Source organism: Schistocerca americana, chromosome 11, assembly GCF_021461395.2.
Source record: "Schistocerca americana isolate TAMUIC-IGC-003095 chromosome 11, iqSchAmer2.1, whole genome shotgun sequence".
NCBI lineage: Eukaryota > Metazoa > Arthropoda > Insecta > Orthoptera > Acrididae > Schistocerca > Schistocerca americana.
In genome coordinates this window covers 16702946-16718852 of record NC_060129.1, presented here as the reverse complement: position 1 = coordinate 16718852, position 15907 = coordinate 16702946, and the positions used below count along the sequence as shown (strand labels likewise).

Here is a 15907-nt window from a genome sequence, read left to right as displayed (position 1 = left end):
TGCCACAAAAAATGTTGTGCAGTAAATATTAAGGATATGACACAAGTACCCAGTACCTATACAATGGTTACATGGAGGTCTCTAAAACAATTGATAATTAACATCAAACTTTACTTATTGTTGAATTTTTCAGCAAATTCTCTTTCTTATCCTGGTTTGTTTATGGTTCACTGGCATAGCATAAAATTTTAATTGTAAGTTTTATATCTAGTACTTTGAGAAAAAGAAAGCTATTTGTCTGAAACCTTACTTGCATATTTTTTTATTTCTTTCTTAATTATTAACGTTCAGTTACTTAACTTCCATATGTATGAAAATGCATGTTGTACCTAATTGAGTTTAAAAAAGCTACAATATCTAATGATACAGTTGTCAACTTCTAGAATCTGGCACACACCATGATACCAGTTACGTTAAAAAAATCGTGTGATCCTAATTAAGAGTTTAAAAACACTCGAAATTTACCAGATACCATGCCACGCAAAACTATATCCCCAAGAAAACGCAAAACAGTCAAAAGTCGCAGAGCAAAAGATAGCACTGGGTATGCATGCCATCAGTAGTTCATACTCTTTCATGTCAAACATGATGCACATACTGGGGACCTGAAAGGCATCACAGTTCTGTTCTGTGGGAAAGGGTTTAACTGCAGGTGGAATAATGGGACCCAGATACTACAGGGGTAGCTCATGCATCAGCTGTTACCACTGCCACACAATATGTGGTGTCAGCTAGCGGTGTCTAATGGGTGATGAAGTGGCCATTTATATGTGTGCCCTTCAGTCAATGGTGTTCTGCAATGCCAGATGACCAGATGTTAGGAAGATGTAAAAATTTTCAAAAAGGCTCAGTGCAAATATATTGGAAAATTTACAACTATTTACATCTTTTCAGACAGTATTTCCATTTGTGCAAGGCTTCATACAAGTTGCAGTGCCACAAACACAGTCTTAGATTAAAACCACCTGCAAGTGTGTCATTTACATTCATTCATCAGTATGCAGATTTTTCCCTTGATTGATGTGACATTGATTCTTGTTCATGAACCGTCATTATTCACCTGATTAACATCCATTCTAGATACCTAACAAAATGTTGAAGCTTGCACTAGTTCTTTACTCATTGGGAATCAAACAAAAACAATCTGTTAATTAGGTGAAATAAATTTATCATTTCCAAAGGTGAAAGTGTTTGCGAAACAAAAAAAGATAATGGGAGAAGAACATTTAAAAATTATTTCTCTTAATTAAATCTTAAATACCTTGAATGTAAGAATTTTTTTGATACATTTAATAAATTGGTGTAAACTGTTAACTTGTAGTACTGTATTTTGAAAAGATTGTAACACATGAAAGTGAATTATTTTAAGTCTCATTTAAAATTTCAAATGAAATCAGCAGTGACTCAGATTCATCATTATTGAATTTCCTGTGGTTAATTTCGGTTTAAACCATTTTTACCTCATCAGTTCTTTCCTTCTGGAGGAATATAATAATTTTAAATCATTAACAGTTACTAAATATGCAATTTCTTATGCACTTTTATGACTTGTGGCCTATAGTACTGGATTTATGGACACTCAAATATTGTTTCTTTGTTGTATATATATCAACATTTAACATTCTTGTCCTCACTCTTCAAATTGACTCAGACTACTGGTGGGAGCTGTGGCATATCATGTGAAGGAATTTGTCACCATGGGCTGGTCCAGGATGATTCGGTGATAGACGAGGAGAAGTCAACACATGAGTTTGGTACAGAAAATGTGATTATTGATAAGGAATACTCAGTAGCCCCCCCATATGACTGTAGTAAGAGGGAAAAGGAATTACATCTATATAGCTGTGATTTCTGCCAACAGAACTTTCCTTCAAAATACAGACTCATAATGCATGTGTTTATGCACATTGATGGCATGCAACCACCTTTGTATGTTTGTAAGTGGTGTGGTGAGGTATTTCACAGTAAGGTTAGTTTGAAAACACATTTGAGAATGAGAGAGAATTATCATGGCTTAACTGCTTGCCACCATGAAAAATATGACTATAGTGATGAGCATCAAAGCAGTATCTTCTTGGATAGTGAGCCAGAAGTTTCTGTTACAGAACACATTGAACAGTCTTCATATAAGGAAACGTGGAAAACTTCAAAGAAGGCCTCTAATGACATGTGTAACACACACAAGACAAATGATGCAATAAGTGCTTATGGAATTTTATCTACAGCTGTTAATGTCAGTGCCCAGGCTGATCTACATATTGCAAACAGAACCAACAAATGTGGTATTTGTGCCAAATGGTTTGCTAGGTCAGGCGATCTGAAGACTCATTTATTAATTCACACTGGAATGAAAGTTCACAAATGTGAGATTTGTGGGAAATCTTTTACTTTGTTAGGCAGTCTCAAGAAGCACACATTAATTCACACTGGAAACAAACCTCACAAATGTGAGATTTGTGGAAAATGTTTTGCTAGATCAGATTGTCTCAAGACTCATGTATTAGTTCACACTGGAAAGAAGCCTCACAAATGTGAGATTTGTGCAAAATGTTTTGCTACGTCAGGTTGTCTCAAGACTCATGTATTAATTCACAGTGGAAAGAAACCTCACAAATGTGAGATTTGTGGAAAATGTTTTACTACATCAGGTTATCTCAGGACTCATGTATTAATTCACACTGGAAAGAAACCCTACAAATGTGAGATTTGTGGGAAATGTTTTGCTATAAAAGGTTATCTCAAGACTCATGTATTAATTCACACTGGAAAGAAAGCTCACAAATGTGAGATTTGTGCAAAATGTTTTGCTACATCAGGTTGTCTCAAGACTCATGTATTAATTCACACTGGAAAGAAGCCTCACAAATGTGAGATTTGTGGAAAATGTTTTACTACATCAGGTTATCTCAAGACTCATGTATTATTTCACACTGGAAAGAAACCCTACAAATGTCAGATTTGTGGGAAATGTTTTGCTACATCAGGTTATCTCAAGACTCATGTATTAATTCACACTGCAAAGAAACCCTACAAATGTGAGATTTGTGGGAAATGTTTTGCTACATCAGGTTATCTCACGAATCATGTACTAATTCACACTGGAAAGAAACCTCACAAATGTGTGAAATCTTTTGCTAGGTCAGGGAATCTCAAGAGGCATTTATTAATTCACACTGGAAAGGAACCTCACAACTGTGAGATTTGTGGGTAATCTGTTGCTACGTCAAGCTATCTCAACAGACAAACATTAATTCACGCTGGAAAGAAACCTCACAAATGTGAGATTTGTGGGAAATATTTTGCAGAGTCAGGCGATCTCAAGAAACAAACATTCATACACACCTAGAAACGACCTCACAAATGTGAAATTTGTGGCAAATCATTTGCTAGATCAGGTGATCTCAAGACAGATGCATTAGTCCACATGGGAAGGGGACCTCACAAATGTGACATCTGTGACAAAAGTTTCACTCAGTTGGGTACTTTCAAGACACATGCATTACTTCACATCAGAAAGTAACTACAAGTAATTGTTAGTTTATGCACATAGATTTTCCTGGTTGGTGCCCTCAAGGCCTATAAAATAATGAACGTAGTAGGGGGACAATAAATTGTAATGCCTGTGAAATAACATTAAAGTGTGGTAGAATTGTGAAAAAAGTGCAATAATGTGTACTATATTGAGGTAACAGATAATTTGAAAAACAAAAATCCCTATCTGTAGCTTGAGATGTTAAGAAATTGTATTACTAAATACTCCAGAAACATGAATCAAATGTGTTTTTGTCGTTAACACTGTCAATAGTTATAATTACCACGCAATATTCAGTATAAGGCCAAGGAAATGTGATGACTTGCTGCTTATTATTCCAAACAAAGTCATTATGTAGTACTCGTTACTTTGCATTTGAGAAAGTGACAGCAAAAATATATTCATGGCACTTCCTTCACTGAGGCTCGTAAACTCAACACTTGAGACCCATGATTATGGCAATTATTTTACTCAGGTATTTTTCCTTAAGAGACTTGCTATATATGTCTTTAACCCGTTAGCGCCGGAATTAATTTTTTCGTGATATTTTTTAAAAAATTGCGTTATTATGTCTGTAAAAGTCATAAATTACACAACAGAGTTGTTTTGACGAAAGTCATTACCGCCATTAGCAAGATATTTGATGTTGCCATATGGCAACACTAGGTGCTTTCACTACCTAATTTTTTATGGATTACAACTTCAACTAAAATAAGTAGGTTATTGAAATTTCTTATTACATATACAAGTTTTGTGCAAATTTATTATTCAGTCTTCAGCATACAATTGATACTTTATAGCACAGTACAATTAAGAATCAAACTCTGAACTCAGCGTTATTTTACATGAAATGGAATAAAACAGTCAATACACAATCCCACAGTACACTTTGAACACATTGTTCTCACAATTGGTTTACAGTCCTTGTGTGCACACCTTTCCTTCTTCTTTCCTTCTGTGTGCTGGACGAGGTGGTCAGTCTTATCAAACCTAATTGAACCTGATATGCAGCTGTCGGAACATGCCCTTGATGCAGATGGACTCCGGGCTCCTTTTGGTACAGCTTGGTGTCTTTGCAAGTACACTGTTGCTATGTCTGTCTTGAAATCAAGCTGAGAAATGGTTTGGTTTCTTGCTTGATTATACAAAATCCAGATGTTTTGTATGGCGACATCTAACATCCATGTAAAGAGACACCAGTACCATTTCTTGTTTCTTATTGCAATGCGATAGCATGCTAGATTCTGATCCATCTGATGAGTACCTCCCATATACGTACTAGATTTGGCTACCAGTTTTGGTCTGGGAATCATTATATTTCGCTTTTTTAGTTGTGAGAATCTCTTGACTTGGCCAACTTCTTGTGCACCACATGAAGAAGAGATCATTGTGACAACTGAGTTGTCCAGCCACTGCACATACAATAATCCATCACTCTTCTTTATTGCTGTCTCAAAATATCCCCAATCTTTCTTGGAAAATAATTTTTTGTTTTCCAGTATACATTCCTTAGGAAGTCTGTTTTCTCTTATGGTACCAATGGCAGAGTATCCACAGTACTTGAGAAATGAAAATAGAGATGCCCCTGTAAATAGATTGTTCATGTAGAAGTTGTAGCAAATTTTTCTGTTCACTTCAGGAATTTCATCCAATAAAACAAGTAAGGGACTTGCCGACTTGCCAAACAACTGCTCATAGACTGCTTTTCCCTTACGAACTTTTCCCTGATATGGTTCATAATTCACCAAATATCCATCTTTAGTATTTGGGCTCCATATTTTATAGCCGAATCTAATTGGCTTACCACGAATGAACTGGTTGCATCCATGGTGGCCGTAGTACTTCACCATATAATTCGTCATATGACAGGTGTTCTTCAGGTACAAAATTCTCAATGCAGCACTTCTTCAACATCTCCATAACTGGACGAATTTTCCATGCCTGTCATTTCCATGGATCTTAGTGTTATCTGCACAGTGCAGAAACCTGCATATTTGTAGAAATCTGTCTCTTCTCATAGACTGAGACACAGCCAAGTTTTTCAAGTCATCTTTTGAGTCCCAATAATTTCTTTTAGAAGGTAACTTATTGTAGCCACTGAGATACAAAATAGAGATGAAACACGATATTTCGTCTGCTGTAATTTTTGGATCCTGACAATTGAGAAATAGTGCATAAAGCTTTGTTTCTTTCAGTAAATGCTCAATAAATTCCTGGCCAATGGAAAGTTCTAATAGGTCAATGATCGACATGTTTCCATAGCTTGAGTAGTCAGGTTTTGGAAATGTAGAGGTAATTTGACTGTCAAAGTCAGCTCCTTTCTCCCACTGCCTCCCACATGTATCTTTTTCAGAAGCCCAGATCACGATATTGTCCGATAATAAGGTAGATCTTACCTCAGATACAGATGGCTGTGGTATATTTGGACGTTGTGTAGCTGTTTCAGGTACAATTGGATCTTGTGCAGTACGCATTAATGGTGCTGGCGGATTACAGTGCTCATATTCAACACCAATCCTTTCGTTATTTGGCATCCGTATTTCAGCATTAGCTCGTAGTTGTCGAGAGGACAGGTTGTCTAATAATCTGTAAAAATAAGAAATGAAATAGCAAATCATAATAAAGTCGGCATCAGTATACAAACAATTACAAACCAATGATAGGCATACTTACCCGCCAACATGTTCATCTCCCGAATCTTCATCTGTGTCTACATTCGGATCTGGGGGCTTAAGAAACACATCACCTTCAATATCGTCATTATAAAGAATCTCGAGCGCCTCAGCAAGCGAGAAACCTCTTGTAAAACAAAAAAAAAAATCGTCCTTTTACTGAGTACAGGCGCCTAGTGTTGCCATATGGCAACACCGACGTTCAAACGGACTAAATGAACGTAATTTACTTCACAGCAAGCAGTAACCTCCCAAGAATATATATTTGAGTATTTAAAGCACAACCATACTAAAAAACCAAATTTTATATCGTAACTTACTGTGTAAAACATACTTACTCGAACTTATACTCCATTTTTCTTCGTCGTACAGCAAACAACGACTTCCAACACTGCTTACGCCGCAGAACTTAAATGTATTGTTAAAACTGTTGCATTGTAGTTATCTATACAGTCTTGCGGAACGGAATCCAGTGCTGCCAACACTCTCGCTTCGTTGATGTCGTGGAATCATCGATTTAAAAAAAGTGTTACAAACATTGTATTATGGCAACACACAGCACTGATGGGTTAATAGTGTGTACATTTATGTTCTGTTAGTACTAATCCTGCATTAGTAAACGTAACAAAAGATATAGCAACCTGCTTAATAGCATGTTTGTCCACCTGTGGAACACAATACAATGACAATTCTACATGATATGGGTTTGACATGCCTTTTACACATTTATGGATGTATGTTGCACCAGTTGTATTCCACACGTTCAGATCAGCTAAATGGAGTGGTCGAGACATCAGTGTTAGTTACCATGCTACTCAGACCACTGTGGAGTCGTTCTGCACATGTGGCATGGACAGTTACCCTGCTGAAAGATGCCTTCACCATGGGAGAGCACATCAGGCGTGAACGAATCTGTCAGTTGCAACATAGGTCACATAGTCTGCAACTGCCATGATGCTTTCGATTACTACCAGATGTCCCAAAGGAGCCCAAGTGACTGTCGCATAGCGCAATTGGCCCTCCATCTGGTATCATTCACCTAAATGATAGCATATCTGGATGTGACAACTGATCTAGTGTAACAGGAAATGTCACCCATCCTGACAGTTGACATTTGCATTGACCTTCATTCCAACGTCAATGATCCCTTGCCCACTGCAGTTGCAATTGAACATTTTTGTGGATCGGTATGGAAACATACAGTGACTGTATGTTGTGGAGCCCCATGTTCAAAAAAGTACATTGAATTGTGTGTTCAAAAACATGAATGGCTGCAGCATCATTGTTTTCTGTCATTAGATATGCCACACATTGCCACATGTCCAGCTTTACAGAGCAGGCAAGCCTCTGGCTGCCATGATTTGTGATGAAGTATAGATGTATTACACCTTTTCATAATGTTATGGATTTATCATCTTTGGGACATCATCTTTCAGCTGGCACTAAGTTAGGGCTAAGTCTCTGTTCCAGTCTTGGCTGAATGGTAATGTGCAGGGTGTTAACATGCGACTGTTGCATGGGTGTTATACAACAAGATCTCTAAGGCTTTGGTTACTTCCAAAGTTGCAGTCAGTTTACACATTCCCTGTGTATAGTTATTACGTCACGCTGGTAATATTGCATTATTAGCACAGTGGCTATATTATGGATTGTCAGTTGGTAGCCAAAAGGTTGTCTTCCATGTGATTGAGCTGCACATGCCAGCATACTAGCATCAGGGGTACCAAATTTGTTTTCAGCACAGCTACACTTCCATTAAAGCAAACTCGCTTAACATTGTGAAGCGGTACTGTGACTGGTTGTTCACAGGATGAACAGTGTCTGTAATGCAGTGAATGAGAATTAAATCAGTGTGAAAAGACAGACATGGCAGTACACACTGTCGGGTCGTTTCTGCTTGCATATTGCAAGAGTTACCACTCATGTAGAGGCAATTTCAACATGGTACCAAGGTTCGATGGCTTCGCAGTCAAGATGATTGATGAGCAGTATTTATAGTGTGTTCACAGGTGCTAGTTGTCTTGAAACTTTCCACAAGTTTAAAAGTTTATTATTGTTTCGAAAAAATAGTGATGATTTGTGCTGAGTATGGCTGAATGTTGAGAGGACTGAATTCATAGCCAATTGTTTTTGGCATGCTCTTAGAAAGAACAGATGACGTTATAGCCTGGCATATTGCAGGATTAGGTCAGCAGTTCGCTAATGTGTATGATTTACTGTAGTTGTGCTAATTCTTCACTTTGTTGGGAAACCAAATGTGAGTTTCTTTCCAATTTTTCTGACAATCTAATGAGAATGAAACTGAATTTTGGAAGTGTCCATTATGTAAACTGGCATGAATATGGAGATGTTAGATTTAGGACAAGCATGTCAAAATGGGAGCCAGTAGACCTACCCAGTAGTGATAACTTCCTTGGTGAGCTATGGGAAAGAATAGAGGGCTTAGCTGTTAGGAAAATGACCAAACCAGCATCAATTATCTGTAACGAAGCTAAAGTTGAGAGTATAGGTTACATTTATAATTATAATGTATTAAAATATAACAGATGGTGCCGTAAGGATGGGAGGTGAACAAGGAAGGGAACCATGATCAAATGTCCAAGCTTATGATGTCTCAAGCAAACTTGCATGTTGTGCACCACCCAGGGTAGCCTATGTAATGAACTGAAAACAGTCGTTCACAATAGTCAGTTTTTGAAAATGATTGTAGTCTTTTTACTGTTGAGGGACCTAACTGGTCCATGCCAATCCTAATTAAATTAGGTGATAAAAGATGGCAGAACATGACAGTATGAAGTGGAAAACAGAAATACATTAACAGGAAAAGAGGTGACATCATGCACTAGAATTACTGCAACTGACATTTAATCATAAAGGGAAGCAAAAGGAAGGGCAGGACCTTGTTGCTAGATGAATCAGACGTTTTTTCGTCATCTCATCAGCCTATCAAGGTTATGGATTTATCATCTTTGGGACATCATCTTTCAGCTGGCACTAAGTTAGGGCTAAGTCTCTGTTGCAGTCTTGGCTATGAGTGGTAGGAATCGAAGTGAGTGTGCTGCTGCCATACAAGATTTGTGTCATGAAGCCATAGAATTTTGATCTACTGCTATAAAAGTATGACAAAGCTAAAGGTGGTAAAGGAATGTGAAATGTGCAGAAACGCTTATAGATACATGAGGTAAATAATTAAGTTAAAAGAGGCAAACAATTAAAATTTTTTTCTAGTGATGCATTGCTGACAAGTACTACATTGACTTTGTAGGTGTGTAAGGAGCTGTGGTGTATCCAACTGTATAACTACACTCCTGGAAATTGAAATAAGAACACCGTGAATTCATTGTCCCAGGAAGGGGAAACTTTATTGACACATTCCTGGGGTCAGATACATCACATGATCACACTGACAGACCCACAGGCACATAGACACAGGCAACAGAGCATGCACAATGTCGGCACTAGTACAGTGTATATCCACCTTTCGCAGCAATGCAGGCTGCTATTCTCCCATGGAGACGATCGTAGAGATGCTGGATGTAGTCCTGTGGAACGGCTTGCCATGCCATTTCCACCTGGCGCCTCAGTTGGACCAGCGTTCGTGCTGGACGTGCAGACCGCGTGAGACGACGCTTCATCCAGTCCCAAACATGCTCAATGGGGGACAGATCCGGAGATCTTGCTGGCCAGGGTAGTTGACTTACACCTTCTAGAGCACGTTGGGTGGCACGGGATACATGCGGACGTGCATTGTCCTGTTGGAACAGCAAGTTCCCTTGCCGGTCTAGGAATGGTAGAACGATGGGTTCGATGACGGTTTGGATGTACCGTGCACTATTCAGTGTCCCCTCGACGATCACCAGTGGTGTACGGCCAGTGTAGGAGATCGCTCCCCACACCATGATGCCGGGTGTTCGCCCTGTGTGCCTCGGTCGTATGCAGTCCTGATTGTGGCGCTCACCTGCACGGCGCCAAACACGCATATGACCATCATTGGCACCAAGGCAGAAGCGACTCTCATCGCTGAAGACGACACGTCTCCATTCGTCCCTCCATTCATGCCTGTCGCGACACCACTGGAGGCGGGCTGCACGATGTTGGGGCGTGAGCGGAAGACGGCCTAACGGTGTGCGGGACCGTAGCCCAGCTTCATGGAGACGGTTGCGAATGGTCCTCGCCGATACCCCAGGAGCAACAGTGTCCCTAATTTGCTGGGAAGTGGCGGTGCGGTCCCCTACGGCACTGCGTAGGATCCTACGGTCTTGGCGTGCATCCGTGCGTCGCTGCGGTCCGGTCCCAGGTCGACGGGCACGTGCACCTTCTGCCGACCACTGGCGACAACATCGATTTACTGTGGAGACCTCATGCCCCACAAGTTGAGCAATTCGGCGGTACGTCCACCCGGCCTCCCGCATGCCCACTATACGCCCTCGCTCAAAGTCCGTCAACTGCACATACGGTTCACGTCCACGCTGTCGCGGCATGCTACCAGTGTTAAAGACTGCGATGGAGCTCCGTATGCCACGGCAAACTGGCTGACACTGACGGCGGCGGTGCACAAATGCTGCGCAGCTAGCGCCATTCGACGGCCAACACCACGGTTCCTGGTGTGTCCGCTGTGCCGTGCGTGTGATCATTGCTTGTACAGCCCTCTCGCAGTGTCCGGAGCAAGTATGGTGGGTCTGACACACCGGTGTCAATGTGTTCTTTTTTCCATTTCCAGGAGTGTATTTATAGTGTACTACGCGTGATTGTATAATGTGGTACATATCAGCTGAAATGAAAGGGTCAAAAAGTAACCTGTATCAGTAATGTATGCATATCCAGATACACTGCTCTTTTGGTTAGTTACAGATGGGGAAGCACAGAGCAGTTGAACAGATTGCACAAAGCATTCTAAAGCTTTCCGTAAATGGAATGGTGGTCATCAGATGAGTTTGCATTCATCTCATCAAAATAGCAGAGCCTAACTGGCAGGTGAAACACATCACTGGAGGGACAAGTACACAACATTGTGGGTTAGTGAGTATTTAATTAGAGTATGAGTGTATGTGATAATATTGGTGGTGGCCACATTGGGAAAAGACTTCATTATTCATATTTCTTCTTGAAGGAGTGAACAAGGCTAAAATTCATGTGGTGTCAGGTGCATCAGCTAGAAAATGCTCGATAAATGTGATTCTGTGCTGCTGAATGCCATATTTAATTCAATGGAGGATGTAGATAATGTCTGAGTTCCCCTTTTGCACGATGGCGACGAGTAATGTAGGACAAGTGTTCATAAGCATCAAATTGAGGCTCCACTATTATTATAAAAATGTAATAAACAGATAGATATCCAAGGGCAGATCAGTGTTCAAACTGGAAAGTGTCAGTGGTTAGTGAAACATTACGAATAAAAATAACACCATAGTGTAGGAATAAGAGATAGTTACCTACTCAGGGAACACTCTGTAAGTGTCTAAGACGAAAGTTATGTTTCATAGGTATTTGTGTTGTGTGTGAGTGGAGCCACTACAACCATAATTGAGGTACTGTAGTTCCCAGTGTGCAAGTGGGGCACTCATGTTTTTGTGTGACAGCAAGATGAATGATGGTAGAAAGGACCATAGCACAATCATAGGTAAGTGGTGTGACCAGACCAGAATCTCTGTGATGGCTAACCACACCGTGTTAGGAGGACGCCCCTGGAGGAAACAGAAGGTCAAGCAACATCCTCCTGTCTCATTTGCATGGGGTATATGTTGAATGACACTAACTGCCTATCTAGCGAGTCTCATTGGTTCCTTTCACACATAAATTGTTGAGCAGTTAATGATTTGGAATAAACAGGAGGTCTGTGCATCGAACAAGGCATATCACATTTCTCACACTATATCATTGTTTAATTGTCTTACATCCTTATGTTAAATGTAAGTTGTTGTAAAGAAAGACAGTGTAAGAGATAGCAGTACTATTATGTTTCAGATTAGGATGCACACTGGAACCAGTTCTAAACTTGCTGAAATCAGATTTGTCGAATTGAAACATACCATATGAATATCTTAAAAGAATGATCAAGGTTCCAGATCATTCTCTTGTGGAGTGGTAAGTCCAAAATTAACAGGGCATAAATCTAATTTGCGGAACACATGAATGGAGTGACGATATTCCCATTGCCAAGATATATGAGCCAAGATGATGTGAATAAATCACAGGTAGGTGGAGGCCAAGATGGAGTGCTTAGCGATTTTCCTGTCACTGGTCAAACACTTACTGTTTGACAACTGATGTGCCAAATCATTCCTATAGAAAATAACACTGCCTCCTCGCTTAACTGATCAACTGAGAGATGGCACATACCATGCAGTAAGTCTCTGGAGAATAGCTAAAGCAGACACTGCAACAGAGCAGCAGTGATAATTCTATTGTATTGGCTGGAATAGTGAAACAGAACTGGTACTATGGTACTATGAGAGTGACATGGTCAAGATGAACTCAGACTAGTCCCTTCTTAGCGGAAGAAGAAAAGCAGAACAGATTCAGGAACATGGGGGTAGGGACAGGAATAACAGGGAAGGGTTAAGAAACTAACTGCAATGATATCTGATTACAGGATTTCTCCAGCAGTACAGGATGACTGTTCGTTGTGCATTAGCAGTAGTGTAAGAAACCATGTCATTGAGAAGTTGTCCCTATTCCTCTTTGTTTACTGAATATGAGAACCAATGGCACTACAAGCATTTTTTAGCAGATAGTCAGATTAAAAGAGGCTAGCATAATCTTCATTATCACATGCCAGCACCATAGGATTGTCTAACGACAAAATGATACAACTATGGATCCATGCATACATTTATTCATATCCGTGGGGTTGTATCAAAATTATGCCACTTGGACATTAACCATATGTAAGACAGGTAACTACCACCAGGTCTTGTGGGAACAACTCGTTTTAATGATGCCTACACATTTGAATAGTGGCAGATGCAGTAGAAGCGCAACTACAATTAAGAAATAGTACTATATTACGTGGCCAGAGTACACACAATGTAGTTAATGATACCAAAAGTGGATGGAGAGATAACATGCGTCACTGCAGTGAATGTAGTAAGTAAGGTTTCCCAGGAGGATATTAAATCACAATCACTGGGTAACCCATAAAAGAAAGAAACAAAATAATTATTGTATAAGAATATGCACACTGACTGATAAGAGTATTTCAAGTGAAATACTGTGTTGAAGCTTAAAGGAAGGTAATCTATCACATACTATTGTAACAAACCAGCTTACTGGTTTTGGCTAGTTTCAGGGGAGAGTGACTGTCATGTCATCATTTCTATCACACATGAAATACAGTAAACAAAATACAGAAAAAGTAACGCAAAGCATAAAAAGAGGTACTCATGAAAATATTTAAAGTGAAATGTAAATGACCATCTATGAATGGCGTGCTTTCAGAGTAACTGTCGCAGTGACAAGAGCAGTTAGCCCATCACTGTGTAATTACAACAATCAATGCATCTACCCTTGTCTGCAGAACCGTAAGTAAATCTTATTCATCCATATGACAGTGAAGGTGCTACTGTTGTTAGAAAATTGTTTGTCTCTTAACTTCATTTAGAACTGGGCATAATTAAACATTACCTTTCACAAACCATTGCTGGGAAACTACATTTGATACCTTCTGTGTCTGTAGTTCCTTTCAAGTATCATTGTTTGGTAATGGAGTTAAGTCATTTTTGATACAACAGTAGTATATCATTCAACTTATCTATGCATTCGTTCTCCTGTGGTTCTGTTGGAGGTTGTGGAAGAGGCCTCATCCCACAAATTCCTAGCGATTGAGGGTAGCGAGCTCCACCGAAATAGTTGCCTCACTGAATCGAACAATATGCGCACCATAATCTACCACGACCCAGTACCAGTGTAGGAAATCCTTCTCTAGAATGACACTGAAATCCCTTCCGCGTCTTCCCAAACTTGGCTTACAAAACCATAATTCTTACTATGCGTCCGCAGGTTAACGAAACATATTCCTGCAGACAGTATTACTTCTCTTAATCCTCTAATGCTACAGCGCAACGATTTAAGTGCACTCTTATCATTAAGAGAAACAAATAATGCTCTAATTTGAGTCCCCGTATCTACTGACAACTGACTCTTTGCAGCTCTTCCTCTGATATTGGCCTGTAAAATTATGTTAGTCATGTCATTTACACTTCTGTCTTGGGCTGGTTACATTACCCACGTTACGTGGAGGATGGGTAGTGGGGCCTGATCCCTGACCATTTCCCCAATGTGTACTCACATTTTGTCTATTATCATGTGGAGAATTCCGCTATTGAAGATTCTGTCTCTGATCTTTTGGGCAGGCAGTACTTGCATTTCAGCGTTTGAAATTCGTGTCATTTACAAAAACGATGCACAGGTTTTGCTTTTCGACAGAGTAGAGACAAACCTTGCAAACACCTTGTATAAAAGTTTCAGTCTTACTGCCTCATGTAATAAAGTAGGTGAGGCCACCTTCACAACATATCTATAGATTTATTCCACGTATGAAGACGTCAATTGTTCTGGCTGTAGCTACCTCAATTAACACGTCATTACGTGTGGTATACCACCGTAACGCATATGTGCCACCTGACACAGCTCGTATTTGATCAGCAAAATCTTCATTCATCTTGTGCCTTAAAGTGGATAAATGATCTGTAGTAGCTGACTTCTCATTTGTCGGGATAAAGCTCTGCTAAATCGTGAGCCAGGGGTTCAGAGAAAGGTAATTAAGAAGATTACCAAGGACTGTCCTCATAGTTCTGTAAGTGCTCCACTGGTTTGGGATCTTAGTATTGAACCCTGTTACACCTGAGGCAGATGCTATTGAAGGCGTTGTCGCATACGCAGGTGACATCCTAGTAGGTGTGTTTGCAGACTCCAATGCAAGATTTAGTTCAGTGGCGAGCGATGTGCTTGCTCAAATACAGCGTTGGTGCAAGAGCAACAAATTAACTATAGTTGTTCATAAAACCACATACATACTCCTGAAGGGAAGGCTTTCTCTTAGTAGGAATCCTTCCCTGAGGCTCGACGGAATACCTGCAAAATACAGCACTGCTAATAGATATTTACAGTTTCTTCAAGTCTAGGAAAGAAACTCTCCAGAACACAAAAATCTGTTACTCAGAAAGCGGCCAAAATTATGCATAATATTGCTTGTGCTGGTACTGCTGACTATAAATTATCATTTCATGTGGTGTGGTTATATCACGAAGCTAACTTCGAAACCATTATGAACATCATCTTGACATACCGTCTTAGACTAGGGAGCAACAAAACCATACTGCGACGAATTCAGTGGAGCATACTTCTGCAGCTCACTGTGCCTTTTGCACTACACCTGTAGAGGGTTTGTTGGCGATAATCGGGATATGTCTGATGGATATCGCGGTATGTTACAGGACAGTGCTGTTTTGGTTAGAGTGTGAGCAATATGATCACGTGTATGAGATCACAGGAATTCATATTATTCATAGAAGACATTTATGAGCCTGGAAGCTAGATGAATAGCAGTTTTATTGGAACGCTAGAAGCACTACAAGGAGTGTTTAATGCTTATTGCCAAGCAACAGGAACAGATTCAAACTGCACGACGAGGTATGGTGCTCGAGGTCGAGGGCACACTCCGTATCCCAGACATCTGCACCATGTGGGATGTGGTAACACATGA

At 40.0% G+C, this 15907-nt stretch overlaps 1 protein-coding gene across 1 annotated transcript in view; it reads left to right on the top strand.

The window, feature by feature from the left end:
- LOC124553751 (zinc finger protein 708-like) overlaps positions 1–3729 on the top strand; it is a 60853-nt gene extending 57124 nt beyond the window's left edge. The window contains exon 3 of the mRNA XM_047127685.1: positions 1642–3729. Coding sequence (XP_046983641.1) covers positions 1642–3211 — 1570 coding nt within the window. The 3' untranslated portion in view covers positions 3212–3729. The remainder of the gene's footprint in view (positions 1–1641) is intronic.
- Positions 3730–15907: the final 12178 nt, after the last annotated feature.